The 16555-nt window shown below is 40.5% G+C and overlaps 1 protein-coding gene across 1 annotated transcript in view; it reads left to right on the forward strand.

Moving 5' to 3' along the window:
- Nucleotides 1-16555, forward strand: part of IREB2 (iron responsive element binding protein 2) — a 37790-nt gene that overhangs the window by 12830 nt on the left and 8405 nt on the right. Inside the window, exons 4-16 of the mRNA XM_019751230.2 lie at nt 783-920; nt 1874-2092; nt 4458-4527; nt 5014-5197; nt 5919-6058; nt 7974-8145; nt 9919-10019; nt 11995-12111; nt 13032-13191; nt 13960-14095; nt 15166-15250; nt 15594-15750; nt 16050-16174. Coding sequence (XP_019606789.2) covers nt 783-920; nt 1874-2092; nt 4458-4527; nt 5014-5197; nt 5919-6058; nt 7974-8145; nt 9919-10019; nt 11995-12111; nt 13032-13191; nt 13960-14095; nt 15166-15250; nt 15594-15750; nt 16050-16174 — 1804 coding nt within the window. The remainder of the gene's footprint in view (nt 1-782; nt 921-1873; nt 2093-4457; nt 4528-5013; nt 5198-5918; nt 6059-7973; nt 8146-9918; nt 10020-11994; nt 12112-13031; nt 13192-13959; nt 14096-15165; nt 15251-15593; nt 15751-16049; nt 16175-16555) is intronic.

The raw sequence follows: 16555 nt of genomic DNA on the forward strand, positions 1-16555 counted from the left end.
TAATTACTGCTTTGTCCCCTACAAATCCCTGGAGAGCAGGCACTCTCTTATTTGGCCTGTGCCCTTGGTGCTTAGCACACTGAAGGCATTTGGGAAATGCCTGCCCCATGCTTGGCTGGAGACAAATATATACCTACTGTGTTTCCCCGAAAATCAGACCTTTCTGGACCATCAGCTCTAATGCGTCTTTGGGAGTGAAAATGAATATAAGCTCCGGTCTTATTTTACTACAATGTAAGACTGGGTCTTGTATAACATAACATATCATAACCCTGGTCTTATTTTAATATAAGACCTGGTATAATGTAATATAATACCAGGTCTTATATTAATTTTTGTTCCAAAAGACACATTAGAGCTGATGGTCCAGCTAAGTCTGATATTCAGGGAAACACAGTACACTTTAACAGATAACTTTGGAGTAACAGGAAGGCACTGGATGGAAAGGGCTGGAGCTAGGGAAAAGGGAGAGGGGATATCATAAAATTGAAAGCAGGAGAAAGAATTCCATAGACAGTTCCCCTGAAGTTCTCTTATGCCTCTGAAAATTGTGCTGTGTGACTTTTGGCACATCTACCCCTGAGCGCTCAAGTTATCATAATGTTTAATGTAATTCTCATACCAGGATACACCAAACAATGGATAACAAGTACATTATCCAACACCAATGCAAACTCAAAAGGGATACTTTTAAAATCTAAAAATGAAGAAATGCATATTAATCATTTTAGCATAGTAAAAGAACATTTAGAACTATAATTTGATCATGTGCTGTTTTTCAGTGGAATACCGGCAATGGTGGATTTTGCTGCTATGAGGGAGGCAGTGAAAACTCTTGGCGGCGATCCTAAGAAAGTCCATCCTGCCTGTCCGACTGATCTCACGGTTGACCATTCTTTACAGATTGACTTCAATAAATGGTACTTTAATACAGATATTAGTAAAGACAGCCACAAGTTGACAGCTGACAACCAACCCACTGGGAGTGGATGGTAGAGAAAAGGAAGTAGAGCTAATTGATGCCACAGCAAAGTATTCCTCATGTAGTATTAACTAACATGGAAAAAGAAAAACTGCTGGAAAGTTTATGTATTGCAAACTTTTTTTTTTTAATACTTAGTCTGAATTTCATTTCATGTTTGTATATTTCTGCTGGCATTTTCCATAGAAATGTATAAGCCTAGAACCAGCTTTGTGGAGTGACTATCTGAATTCAGTCTTCATTTCCTTTTTATTTATTAACCTCCTTCCCATCCAGAGACTCTAAACATGTGAGCCATGAACGTCTTTAATTAATCGGTGATTGAAAACACTGAGCTCAAAATAAATAAGACAACAAATAACAACAAAAAGAAAACACTGAGCTCACTAAAGCTGTTTTCTTCCCACTGAAGTAAATTTCTTAGATTTAGAAGATCCCTTTGACCAAGATCAAACCAGAGAAGACATGATTCTGTTGTCATGCTCCCACTTTTTTTTATGTTCCCTGGAGTGTTGGGATGAGGCTGCGATTCATCACAACCTTTGAGGGTGTTTACCCTCCAGATTAAAACTATGGCTCTGAGCTTCTTTTAAGTTGTTAGATGAAAAAAATCTGTGTCAGTACTTGCAGCTTCAGTTATTGAAGCGTTTATAGAAGCGTATGATTTCATTGGGCACTTAGAATTATGTTTTCATCTCCATCAATTTAAATTACCTGTTTCTTTTTGTTTTTTTGTAATCTGAGATTTGCTTTTGAAATCTGAGTTAAATGATATATAGTAACATTGAACAACATTCAGTCGCTTCCAGATAGCATTGCTAGTGTGCGTTTTTGGAAGAGCTAAGTCTCTGTCACTTTTAACTGGTCTTGTGTCGTTTTTTGGAATGATAGTGCAATACAGAATGCTCCAAACCCTGGAGGCGGTGACTCGCAGAGAGCAGGAAAGCTCTCTCCACTTAAAGTGCAGCCCAGGAAGCCCCCCTGCAGAGGCCAGACTGCCTGCCGCGGATCCTGTGACTCTGGAGAACTAGGCCGCAGCTCAGGAAGATCGTCCTCACAGATCGAGAACACACCCATTCTGTGTCCTTTTCATCTGCAGCCAGTGCCTGAGTATGAGACTGCTTTTTCTAGTACTAGCCAGGTGGTTTTTCAGTTAGGGAATCACACTGTTCCCCGCCTCCTGCCTCCTGCTGACCCACACTTCCTGTGCTGGAGCACGTGGGGCATGTATTGCCTGCTGTCCTGTCCTGACAGAGCAGTTAATTACAGTGGTGGTCTAAAATACCCACATCGATTTCTGTTCCTCAGCGAGAAAACTTCGATTTTTCTGTCAGTATATTTAATTTTCGTGACTGATGTAGAAAGAAAAATGGTATCGCATCTTAAACTGAATTTCTTTTTTTAGTGAATTTGTACCGTTCATGTAATTATTACTCATTCATATTTCTTTTGTGGATTCCCTATTTATATTTCTAGCTTTTTATCCCTACTAGGTGATTTCTTATATTTTTCTTATTGCATTAAGAATTCTATATTAAGAATATTGTCATTATTGTGTGTTATAACCTTAATGACCCTTGTTAAATAAGTGATTGCCTATGTGGTACCATGGGAAAAATGTAAGCTGCCTAGAAAGAACCCTATTCTTAGGAATTGGTTAAATTTCCGAATAGGTAATTTTTCAAAATAAGAAAAAGAGTTCTATGGCTTCAATTTTTATATATTATAAAGTTTCCAAAGTTTTCTTCTTCAGTTATGTTGTTTATCCCATTGTTAATCGACTGCCCAAAATTTTTTTAATTGAATAAAACGTGATTTAAACTTTTTAAAGTTAGAATTTAACACATTTAAGATTTAGAATAGCTAAGAATAATATCCACACATATTTCATCCTGCGTACCACATAATACATTATTTCATTTGTTCCTAAAGTAGATCTTTCAAGTTCTGTCTAGTTCTACAGTTTTTGGCTCAATATTTCTATAAAGCCTCAGGTTGTAGTGACCTGTGTTCTTCCTTTCTAAGAATGCAATACAATATGTGGGTCTTTTGCCATCAAATAATGACAATTTTATGTAATAACTCCTTATTCCTGATACTTAGTTGCCCTGGTTGTTAGGGGCATATTGACTTTTGAGATTAACATCTCTTATACAGAAACTCATTTCCTGAAAAGGAGGATTTATTGATTAAAAAAATCATTGATTTTCTTGGTTGTCTTTTTATAACTGCCAAAGTAGGAAGTGCTAAGATGATACGATTTTATTTTTAAAAATTCAGTTTGGTGTAACATTTCCCCTCCATTTTGACTTTAAATTATAAAGTAGTAAGAAGGGTTATGTTGTAGTCCTGGCTGTGTAAAAATAATAACTCTCGTGTGTGCTGTTAATGCATCAATGAAGTATCAATTATAGATGCCAACGAGAAATAAGGGGTGGAAAGTTGAGAGCACGCATTTGGCAGTGGAAATCACAGCCCAGTTGGCAGTCAGGTCCTGCGCTCAGATGGTGTGGCTGGCGCTTTACAGCCAGACGTGCTGTGTGGGAGGTGAAGTAACTGGTGGCTCGAGAAAGCCCTGCTCCCGGAGGCCCTGAGAAAAGTCTCACTAAGAGGTGATGCGGCTTCACAGGGTCACTCAGCAATGAATTATTCAAGTAGCCTTTGTTTAAAAAAAAGTTGACAGTTAAGCAACTGTAATTACGTGGACCCCAGAGGATATGTATAATTTAAGTTGTATTGATGTTCTAGTCAACACTTAATCAGCAGCTGGCAGGCAAAATAAACAACTTAAAACTGTTAGTAATCATTTCTAAACTATCCATTAGATAAAAATAGCTTCCTAAAAGTGGATCTATGTTTACTATTTGGAGATTAACTGTTTTTATCTCTTAGTTTAATTCCTGAATATACTTATAATCTATATAAAGTAAATTGCTACTTAATAGATAAAATAGACCCTTCCATTTTGGGTGAGGTGAATACAAGATTTTGGCCAAAAGCTTTTTTTAAACTATAAAATGATGTTGTTGTGCAGTGATAACCAATGTCCTTCTCCCAGTTTAACTGGCACAAGGGCCAAGTGGGTGGAAGGGTATGTGCTTATTTTTGAGTAAGTTACTAACCTCCTTTTTTCTTTGTTGGACGTGGGGACTCCAACAAAACTTACTGTATTATTTTTGATATGCTTTTAGCCAAGTCTCAGAGTAAGGCATGTTAAGTACAGTTTGGGACCCTGGTGTGGATGGGGTTTTACTATATCCAGTGAAATAGTGAAGTCCTTGTAATAGCTTTCTAGTGTGTTAGTCAAAGCAGAACTTCCTTGTTGAAAGAAAACAACGGATTCTGAGAAGTCTGGTAAATTGCTGTTCCAAGAATTAAAAAAATATGTGTGTGTGTGTATGAGAACGAAGACTTGGAAACACGGCAGGTCTTTTCTGCAATATGTACGTTTAATGCCAGCTCTTCTTCCTTTTAGACCTGAAACAGTGTTAAAAAATCAAGAAGTAGAATTTGGCAGAAATCGAGAGAGGCTTCAATTTTTCAAGGTAGAAATGATTTGGGGGGAATTTTTATATTGAAATTTATGAAATATTGATAGGTACGTTTTTTAATATCTTTAGATCAGTAGTTTTTAAACACTTCATAGCAGTAGAGCCGTTTGTTCCTTCACATAAAATGTTACTGGAAACGCCAATGTATAAGGAAAGGTGAAAACAGGCTGTAGTTCAGGTGAGCTGGGGGGCGGGGGGGTTTCCCTTCTTCCCATCCCTGTGACTCCTGGGGACACAGTTGGAAATTATCGTTTCTCTGGACTGTTGGAATATTTTTCTTTGACTTAATTTTGATATAATAATCTACAAAATAAATGTGTTTAGGTTTAGTGTTTGCAAATTTGTTTTTAAGCATGTACTATAAACTTTGACCATATTGAACATTGGTAAAATATTGTTAGTGTCAATATTTATATCTTGATAGCACAAATTCATGTAATGTACTAACACTTGGATTTCTTAAATTTACCCAAAACATAGTGGAGTTCAAGAATGTTTAAGAATGTGGCTGTAATCCCTCCTGGAACTGGAATGGCTCATCAAGTAAACTTGGAGTATTTGTCCAGGGTGGTTTCTGAAGGCAAGGACGTCCTCTTCCCAGACAGTGTCGTGGGCACGGATTCTCACATCACCATGGTGAACGGCCTGGGGATCCTGGGCTGGGGTGAGTAAAGGCCGGAATGCAGGGGAAGGCGGGACATCAGAAAGGAATATCTACAGCCTCTGAGGCTCTTTCATCTCCAACAGCAGTAACAAGTGTTTGCGGACAGTGTGGTGTAAGAGAATTTACGGCGTTTGCACAGTTGCCAGCACAGCACCGCCGTGGGCAGTGGTTAGAGTGAGGCTGATGACATCTGTGAAGGTGACGCAGTTACTCTCCTTTTATAGTCCTCAGTGGCTTCTCCTGGCCTCTGCTATAAACCCAAGTTCACTTGCATTTTAGTGTATAAAGCCCTTCACAGCTGGTGCCTCTTTGGCCTTTGGTCACAGCGTCTTAAAGACTGGTCATTTATGCCGAGTGGGCTGTGCTCTCACGTGTCCGGCTCTGCCCTGGCTGTTCCACTGGCAGAGCCATGCTCTCTTACGCAGTGGTTGTCATGACCATTTCTTTGCCCTTGGACTAAGCTGCGTTCTGTTCATACTGTATCTGGAGCGTAGTCCAGTACTTAGCATAATAAATACTCAGTGTTTACTGAATTTAATGCAGAGGTCAGAATCCAGTTTTTTAACCATGTGAGTGGAGTCGTTCTTGTGAGAAGACTCGGGTGCCATGTCCACAGCTCAGTGTGTGAAACTGTAAAATGAGCTCACGAAACACCCCGAACTTACCAGGATGCCATCATGTTTACGTCTGCTGTGCTGATGTGCCCATTTTTTCCTTCTAGGGGTTGGAGGCATTGAGACAGAAGCAGTTATGCTTGGGCTGCCCGTTTCTCTGACTTTACCAGAGGTGGTTGGATGTGAGTTAACTGGCTCATCAAACGCTTTTGTTACATCCATAGATGTTGTTCTTGGCATTACAAAGGTACGTTGGAGCTGGTGGCTGCGTGTCATAGGGGGCGGGGCTCTGCGAGCCTCCTCAGCAGTCCTCGTTCCCATTCTGGTAGTAATAGCAAACACGTAATACTTACTTGGTGCTGGTAAGTACAAGACAGCTGTCGCCATTGTCCACTGGACATGTTACCCCATCGATTCTTCATTACCAGCTGGGGAGATCAGTGAGCTGTTCTTGTTGTCTAACTTCAGTTCTGAGGAAACAGATTTACCATGTACCCAAGGTAACAGGACTAAACAGTAAGTGGTAGGACAAGCATTCAAACCTAGGCAGTCAGCTCTAGGAAAAGTCTAATCTTTAATACTTAATTGAATCACTTGCCCTTTAGAAACTATTATCCTACTGGCTAATACTTTCAAAAATATGGACTGTGGAAATGTAGTGTCAGATTTTTCTATTGGCTGTTCTGACATTTCTTTGTCATATAAAGTATTTTTCTCTGAGTTTTTAAAATGCTGGCTGCATGAGTTCAGTACAAGGAGTGTAGGTTTCCTAGTGAACACCGTTTGTAACACCCCATCCTAAATGTCTGGTGTCCCCAGCTTCGTTTTACTGATGAAGTCACATGTCCCATGTGTAATCCCAGTTGGATCCCAGGGTCTCAGCATTTTCCGTTAGGTTGTAGTCTGAAGGCTTTTAGGCTACTCCGCAGGGAAAGCAAATGTAGTATTGATCCTTCTTCCTTGATTAGAGAAACATTTGACATCTTACAGAAATAATTGATTCATTGTACGGGTCTAAAAGATCAAGAAGTTAAATTGAGAATTACAGCATTATTCCTAAAGGAAAAGAAACATCCCATTATGTTTTTAGAGAAATCAATTCTTTCCTTCAGGCATCTGAGAAATGAATGCTGCTTTTTAGACTCCTCTGGTTATATTTTTTAAAAAGCGTTACATGTCAATTTTTGACATTTTGATTTATTGATACAAAAATTCAATATATGAATGCGTACCTTTATTGAAGGTTACATTTGAGGTCCTGTTGTATTCGTGATCTTTGTAGGATTAATCATGTATTGTTTTTCAAAATGTATATTGTGATCCCTCGTTAACTTTGGTGAAAGCAGAGCTTGGTCTATCTAATCTGTATTCCTCATCCTCAAAAACATACCTGTGAATATAAGGAGACGCCTTTCTCAGGCTTGAGTTTCTACATCTATAAAAAAGAGTTTGGATTACGTATTGCCGCGCACTCTGTGTACGGGACTTAACATTTACAGTTTGGAGGTCGTTTCATTCTTAGTCACCTCCTTAGGTTCGCTCTCTACACTAATCTGAGACCATTTTACAATTTAGAAAAGTGAGCAACTGTTTTAGTTACTTGGTAATAAGTAAGAAAAATGATTTTAGAAGGAATTAAGTTTGCAGCCACATGTTAAAAATCCTATCAAATGGAATTGACCTGTAATTAATGTTGTTATAAATATTTGGACCATTAGTTGGAATTTGAAGAATTGTACAGCCAGTGTATAATTTTTTATTTAAATGCACAGTTTGATCAGTGTACTAGTATTTCATTAAATGTACGATGCCATCAGTGGTTAGAAGCACCATTATTTTACGTACTGCTAGGAAAGAAAAAGGGCTGCCAGCTAACACACACCGTCAAGTCTAAGCTACACCCCGATTTCAGAAACGTTAAAATGGGAATCTTAGCCACTTTGAGCTTGAATCTGAAGCCCTTTTCTACCCTGCCTGTCAGTGACACTGAGCCTGTCTTCTGTTGACTGTTTATCTTAATACCTGCGAACCTACAGTGCGGGGATGTTTCTTACCTTTACTTTCGCCAGTGTTGGCTGAAACGTTAAGTTGTTTAGCTTTCAGAGAATCCGTGGTAATCTTCCTGCTAATTTGTGTGTGTTTCTGTGCATCCCTTTCTGTAGCACCTCAGGCAAGTAGGAGTGGCTGGAAAGTTTGTGGAGTTTTTTGGAAGTGGAGTTGCACAGTTATCTGTGGTGGATCGAACTACAATCGCAAACATGTGTCCGGAATACGGTGCTGTCCTCAGCTTTTTCCCTGTTGACAATGTGACATTAGAACATTTCGGACATACAGGTAAGAAGACAGACGCTCATTAGGACTTGTGTTATGTTTCCAACGTGTCTGAAGTACTTTATGATAAATCCCTGCCTTGTTCTTTAATAGTCATGAAATTACCTTCTTTTGATACTGCGGCTTTCAAGTAAACTGCATCAGATGACCTTAAGAGTGTCCTGTCCGCAAACCCTAGTCCCCTGTGACCCACTGACAGCAGCTTAAAGGAATCACTCAAACTGCTCACCTTTGCCTCACTCTCCCGATGGTGATGGGGGCCTGGTCTGCGTAGGGGTCAGAGGTGGAGTCAGGCTGGAGCACGTCCACCTCCAGGCAGAAGAGGCCGAAAACCGGTGCTCTAGCTAAAGGACAGGAAACACATAATTCTGGGAAAAGCAGTGTAGGGTTACAGGTTCCAGATCTTTTTGTAGCCTGATTAACTGGAAACTTCGGCCAGCCTTCTGTTTACTGACTATTCAATGTAAAACAGAAAGTACGTGCGAAACCAGAATGTGTGGATTTTTCATAAGGCCCCACTTAAAAAGCAGGAGCTCTTTTTGATTTGATGCACTTCTGTTTTTTTAAGAGATCATTGCTGTAATCAAAGATGTATTTTGGGAACATATTCTAGTATTCTCCAGTTTGGGGCAGAGTGTTGTAATTTAATAAGTCAAATAGCAAAATGGATGCCTGGTCATTTGGAGCCTTCAAGGGACAGTCCTCGCAGAACATAGCTTTCCCTAATCTGGGTATTTGGTTGTAGACCATTCAAGAGAGAAATGGTAGAGGTGCCTCGTTTGCACATTAAGATGAGTTAATGCATTAAGAACCTATCACTGTGTGACAGGTTATCCTAAAACATAATGGCGCAAAACGGCAGTAATCGTTTATTGCTGCATGGCTTCAGTGGGTCAGTAATTCAGGGCACAGCTCGGACTGCTTGTCTCACCTCCTGGTGTCTGGGGTCTCAGCTGTGAGACATGAAAGCCAGGCCTGGAGTCCTGAAGTCTTCTCACTGACACACATGCACATTTGGCAGTGAGTGCTGGCCGTCCCCTGGGCACTCAGCTGGGTCTGTCAGCATGAGCCCCACGGAGCTTTCTCCATGGGACCTGAGAGAGAGAGAGCCCCCGCCGGCCAGAAGTCGCACTGCTCGGGTTCAGGGCAGTGAACATAGGGTCTGCCTCTTGACAGAGGAATGTCACCCACATTGTAACATGGGGTATGTATTGTGCCAATTGTGGGGAAATACAGCCTGCCACCGTCATTTACTTCTCACCAGGCTTATAGATAAGTATCCAGCGTCACATGGGAAATTTTCATTGTTAACATCTAAATTCTTCTAATTTCTGAAGATCTTGTTAGATCTCTTTATCTTTCTGCTCTGTGAAACGATTTTTAACTTTCATTTATTTGAATCTTTCATTCTGACTATATTAATGTTGCTTGTTGTTTAGGGAAAGTAATGAATTTACCCTTCATGGGGGTAATAATTTATTTATGTTCAATTTTATGGTTTTTCTTTTGCAAGCAGTGTTTTTTGTAAGTTTTTTAGAACTGGCTCAGTATTTCTGATCTTGTCTGTGATTGAACAACTTTTAAAGGTGGGGCTCTATGTAGTTTATAGAGTTTTTCATAGTAAAATTTTTACTACTGTTGAAAATACAATCAAGTACCAACTTGTAAAGAAAGTGATTCTGAGTACTTAGTAATTTGCCATGTTTATTTCTTGCCCCCATTGGAATTCAGCAAAGTTCCTCACTGCATTTTAATTGTCGTTCATCTTCTGTTTAGGTTTTGACAAAGCCAAACTCGAGACAATGGAAACATACCTTAAAGCTGTGAAATTGTTTCGAAATGACCAGAATAATTCAGGAGAACCTGAATACTCCCAGGTATATACAGAATAACCCATCTGGTAGTGGGTGTGAATTCTGGAGCCTGAGAACCTGGGTTTGAGTCCCGGCTCTCAGATTTACTAGCTACAGAACCCTGGGCAATTTATTTAGCCTTTCTCCTCAGTTTTCTGCTCTCTAAAATATGAAGATAATCTACCTCATAGTATTCTTAAGAGATTAAATACAAAATTATTAGAACAGTTTCAGGCATATAGTAAGTGCTCAATGAATGATAACTATTATTGGTTAACAAATGTTATTTATGACCCTGCTTTGATTTTATTCATTATTTTTCCATAGACTTCTATTACAGTGAATTTTATGACATTTTATCAGGTCTAAATTTTTAATATTTGAAACATAAAATTAATCATTCTAATTTTTTCCTACTTTATGATAAGAGTACTATAATATCCTCCCAAAATAATAATTTTAAGATCTCTGCATCTGTTTAATGTCTATATATATTTTGTAAAACTCCACTTGTGAAAGGGATAAAGAGATATACGGTTATGTGGTCTTAAATGTTAAAGCTATTTAACAACCAAAGCAAATATTTATCTCTTAGAAATTTATGTTTATATTGAAGTAGGTAGAATTCACATTCAGGAAAGTCTTAATAAAATTCATTTTCTGGGAGTGTGTCAGGGTGTAAAACAATTTGGTGTCATGGTCTTGTTAACTGTTCAGCGATTTTTTTGTTGAGAAATACATTTTCTCAGCCAGCTTTATTTTTTTTATGGCATGTATCCCTACCTGACATTATCTGTTAATTTATATGCTTGTTTGCCTGCCTTTCCCCCATCAGAAAACAAGTGAGCTTGGTGAGGACAGAAACAAAACAAAGTTTTGTTTGGCGTGGTATTCCCAGCTCCTAGAACAGTGCCTGGCACGTAGTAGATATTCAGTAAACATGTTGGGTGAATAAATGAATAGGTATATTGAAGGCCAGTATAGAACCCACAGGAATTGAATTTATGTGATACTTTGGGCAAATCTTTGAACTTCTCTGATCGTTCTCTTGTTGCTTTCAGCTCTGTTTATTGAATCTTGTGTTTTGTCCACATCAAAAATAAGACAAAGGAAATTAAATGGAAACATTTTGGTGATATAATAGAACAGAATAAATTTGCCCACTGAAAACCTGACCAAATTAAAAAATAAAACTGATATCCATCAGGTGTTGATTTCAAGAGAAACTCATTCAATTTATACATAACTGGCCAAGACTAGGACCACCAGGGCCCATGGAATGGAAATAAGAAAAACTGATGCTGCAGTTGTTATACTGTCAGTCAGAATAAATAGGGCTCTTCTTAGACAGTGGTGAAAGTCACAGTGGTGAGAAACTGAATTTGAATGGATCATGCCCAAATAAAATGCAGAGGCAAAATGGTAGGAATGCCAGAGCAATGAGTAGAGGCCCAGTTGGGAGGTGGGGTCTTAACAGGATGATTTTTTAAACCAAGGACTAAGCATGGTCTGCATGAGCCTGGCCTCTAGGTGCTCGGGAACCAGGAATGGATAACCCTTTCCCAGTGTCCCTCCAGCACCCTCTGTTGGCCACATGTCACACATGGAAGCTGAGAAAGGGAAAGGCTTGCGAAGCCACCACCGTGGTCACAGCAGGCACAGAGGCAGTGAATGCAAAGCTGGCACGGGCATCTCCTCCGCTAAGACAGTTTATCGTTGTGGGAAAAGAACAGTTGGGAATAAAACAGTTTATATAGGCTGAACAGTTGGTGTTGGGGTGGTTTGCATACCCATCTGCCAGTCTTACTTTCAACAAATTTTCATGTTCCGTAAGTTAGGTGGGGTTTTGAAATCTTTCCTGGGAGGGTGTATTTCACCATTAAAACAAGTTGCATTCAAACCAGTATAAATACCCCCCATCTGCCTCAGAAAGCCGTGCTTGAATTGCAGTGTGTCCTTAGGAATCCTGATTCCCTTTCTTCTTCCTCCCATTTCCTAGGTGATCCAGATTAACCTGAATTCAATAGTTCCATCTGTCAGTGGTCCAAAAAGACCACAGGATAGAGTTGCTGTGACAGATATGAAGAGTGACTTCCGAGCTTGCTTAAGTGAAAAGGTAGGTTCCCTCCTGCCTTCGTGGTGAACACAGCCCCACCAAGGGGGGAGGGACCAGCAGGTGGCCCAGGAACTCAGCGCACGCTGTCTCTCTTTGGAGTGCACACCAGCCGCCCCTCTTCCTCCTTGCCGAGTGCAGAGTGCAGGTCCTCGGATGAGCTTTTTCCCGGGTCCTCTCTGGGGATCAGAGGTCGATTGTGGCCATTCATATTAAAGTTTAAATTAATTAAACTTAAGCTGAAAATTTTAGTTCTGAAGTCACAGGAGCCTCGTTGCAAGTGCCGAGGGCTCCCTGTGGCTGTGGCTTCGTATAGATTTGAGTGTTCACGTCAGCACAGAGAGTCTGGTGGACGGCCCACTCCAGACCTCGGTGACTTCCCAGACTGCAACTCTCACAGCCTCAGTCCTGCCACTGCCTCTCTTCTGAGATCTAGTAGCTGGCTTTCTTGTCAGAGCTTTTATTTTTATAATTTCTTGACTTTTTTTATTGTGAAAAATACCTGACTTGTACAGAAAGAAAACAGTGTAATGAACTCCCGAGTGTACCTCCCTTCAGCAGTTACCAAGTCTAGCCACGCTTGCTTCATGTATTCTGCACACACACAGAAGCACTTGAGGCAAATCTTCAGGGCCATTTTTAGCCAAAGAAAAGTTTGTCCCATCTCTTGAGAATTGCTAGAGAGCACAGAGCCAAATGAGGTGGGTCCCGCGTGGCTGGCTGGGCTCTCTTAGCAGAGAGCTTACCGACACACCAGACTCCTCTCTCCACTCATGTTCATGCCACGACCTTCCACAGCTCTCATAAATGGCACAGTTTTCAGTGTTAAGTCACCAGACGTCAGGAGTCTGCTGTGTTTTCCACCAGTCGTTTTCCTGTAGTGTCCAGAATTTTAGTTTACATCTCCGTGCGATTTTGTGTAGGTTGGATTCAAAGGCTTCCAAATTGCAGCTGAAAAGCAGAACGATGCCGTCTCTATTCACTATGAAGGACGTGACTACCGGCTGTCCCACGGGTCCGTTGTCATCGCCGCTGTTACCAGCTGCACCAATAACTGCAACCCGTCCGCCATGCTGGCCGCAGGTGGGTGGCGGTGTTGGCCGAACGTGGTGTGGCCTGTCACCTTACCTTCCTGTCACCTTACCTTCCTGTCAGAGTCGCCGCCTGCTTCTCAGATTGTGCACGGGGTACCCCTGTCTGTGTGACACGGGAGACTTCCTGAGATTTCCGTTAGGTCTTAAGGGGCCTACGTTTGATTTACGTTATCAGTTTTGTTTTTATTATATAGGAGGTAAATTATTATAGCTTACATATCTTAGATTTAGGCCACATCTGTTTCTTTAGATAATTTAGAAGGACACTTAATTAGCAAATCTCTCGGTGAGCTACTGGGAGTTTACTGAGTGTGTGAAGTAAAACATTGATGTCAGTGAGATCAACTGTGTGTGTGTGGTGCAATTCACTAATTGTGTGAAGTCATAATGTTAAGTTACTATTGGTTTATTACGATCATGGCATTTAAAATGGTTCCATGAAAATCTAGTATATGTGTGCATGATATTATATATCCTTTTTTTCCATTTGTTTGTATGATACTATGTGATCAGGCTGTACCTTAGTAGTTTACAATGTAAAGCCTAGTACATGTACTGTAGTTTTTTGTTTTAAGTGAAACAAATCAGTAGAATAAAGTGGACAAAATTATGATAGTAAATTCATGGGTTTGGACTTTTACCCTAACATGAACCAGAGGTCGACCTGTTTAATAAACCCTTTCTTGCTTCCCACTATAATATGAGTGCAGGAGGGAGAGACACTGCCGTTATAAATCGCTGTTTGTTTACTCTGCAGGCCTTTTGGCTAAAAAAGCTGTTGAAGCTGGTCTGCACGTTAAACCTTATATAAGAACAAGTTTGTCTCCAGGCAGTGGGATGGTTACACATTACCTCAGTTCAAGCGGAGTGCTGCCGTACCTTAGTCAGCTTGGGTAAGTGGCGCTGTCACCCTATTGATACCGGCGTTGAGCAGTGGCTGAAGCTGCTTGTGAGGGCCTGTCATATGCAGACAGAAATGTGCTTGGGTCCCCTTGTCCCTTTGCCATCACCACACACTTTCAGAGGCCTTATCCCTCAGCAAACATTGGTGGGGCATATGCAGTGTGCCAGGCAGTGCGTTGGCTGCAGAGAAAGAGATGTGCTCTCTAGTTTCAGGCTGGAGAGAGAAGACAAACAAGTAAAACCAAGAGCAGAGACAGACAGTGTGAGGGGTGAGTTGTGTGGATCAGCTTTCCGAAAAGAGTGGAGTCCTCCACATTATATTATTACCTAAGTAAATTGTCTTACTTGAGGTTTTATGAGGTTATTCGGTCTATTAAGCATAGGTTAAGTTGTCCCTAAACTTTGAGGAAAAAACTTCTACATTTCTTACATACTCAAAAAGATAATGGATGCTGGCTGTTTTCAGTGTGTGTTTTGGAACATTACCTTAAATAAATCATCAGTTCCTTTGCAAGCCTGATAAATTTTATGTATTGGATTTAGAAGAGCAGCTGGAAGTAAATTTGAAGATTATGTATGTAACTTTTTAGTCCTGTCATCTTGGAGTTTTTGTCAGGGACTTTTCCTGGCTTAGTTCATTGAGAGGTGAGAGCTGGACTCCTGTCAGGGTCCCCATTGCAGTACCTCTCTGGGCCTTTTGTGCTCTCGATGCCTGACAGTTTAAACTCCTTTGGATGGAATACAGCATCACTTTCTTTGAATGGTCCTGTTACATTCCCAGCATGGAGTGCGTGAGGAATTTCCCCGCAGTGTGATAGCTTCCGTGTCAGGCGCAGTTAAGCGGGAACAGCCTCCGCATCCAGCCCCTTCAGTGTGAGGCCGCAGCACAGCGGCCTCAGTGGCTGAGGAGCTGTGACCTGAGCACACTGACGAAGGCTGATCCGTGTGTAGTGTTCTCTGACATCGTCTGGTGGCAGCGATGGGAATGAGAGCTAGCTCTTGCCCTTTCTTGACACGTGTCGTGATGTTCTGTCAATCACATTCATTCTCTGACATGCAGATTCGAAATAGTGGGCTACGGATGTTCCACGTGCGTGGGGAATACAGCGCCCTTATCGGAAGCAGTTCTGAATGCAGTGAAGCAGGTACAGCATGGGGTGGGGGACGTGCACGTGGGTTTCCGTAATGGTCTTTCGTTACGACGGACAGTAGATGCTGATGTGTATATTTCTGCAGTCCTTGCCCCTCTTGGGAAGAGTAACCTGTCCATCTTAAAGGGATTCAAAGGATCACGTTTAGATTCTTGAAGTGATTCCTTCATAGTGTAAGGAATTATTTAGCTTCTTTACAAGACTGATAGTTCTATACCTAATAATTGGTAATATGCTGTTTGGTTATCTTGCCCTTAGAAATGTAATATTTGAGGTTGCTGTATGTAATTATCCAAATTGGTACCATCTTTTGAATTGAACGTATTTTTTTTTTCAGGGTGATTTGGTTACTTGTGGAGTTTTATCTGGAAACAAAAATTTTGAAGGTCGTCTCTGTGATTGCGTTCGTGCCAATTACCTCGCCTCTCCACCCTTAGTGGTAGCATATGCCATCGCGGGGACAGTGAACATAGATTTCCAGGCAGAGCCTCTAGGTACCTTTTCCTTTGTGTACTCACCTGCACGCGCGTCTTTCCCCAAAAGTTGGTGTGTTTTGAAATGCTTCTTAGACCTTCTGTTCTTTGAATTATTGCAGGAAATTTTAACCCTAATGCACAGTTACTTCTGTAGGTATTCATATGAAAAATAGAAAATATACAAGTAATTAATAGTTCTCCAGGCTGCTTAAGCCTGAAGCAGTGCATTTGGTTTCTATGATACGTCTTTGAAAAGATGTGAACATCTTGCAAGAGTTATTTTTTATACTAAATCTCATATTAAAATTTTTAACCAGGTACTGACCCTACTGGCAAGAGCGTTTACCTGCATGATATTTGGCCTAGTCAAGAAGAAGTTCATCAGATAGAGGAAGAACATGTTATATTATCCATGTTTAAAGCGTTGAAAGAGAAAATGGAGGTCAGAATCTGCCTTGTTTCTTAAATAGTTTGATAGCGTCAGTGTTTCATGCATCTTTCTGAATAGAATAAAAATTACATTATTTTGAACACAGTTCTGAATGAGTGATAGTCATTTTGTATCTGGAATCTAATATCTAAGAGATTAGCTTGGGTATTAGAATTGATTTTATTACTTATTAGAAACATACAGCAAGCATTTATATTTGGCATCCTGAACATGGGGATACTTCGTAGAAACTGCCCATGTTTGTCACATTCAAATGGTTCAAAATTCAAATGAAGTGCAGACAATGAAATCTCCCTCCCTTCCATCCACTTCTCTCCTTTAGAGGCAGCCAATGATGTCAGCTTCTTAAGTGTCTTCCAGAGATGTTTTGTG

This window comes from Rhinolophus sinicus, linkage group LG13, assembly GCF_036562045.2.
Source record: "Rhinolophus sinicus isolate RSC01 linkage group LG13, ASM3656204v1, whole genome shotgun sequence".
Lineage (NCBI taxonomy): Eukaryota > Metazoa > Chordata > Mammalia > Chiroptera > Rhinolophidae > Rhinolophus > Rhinolophus sinicus.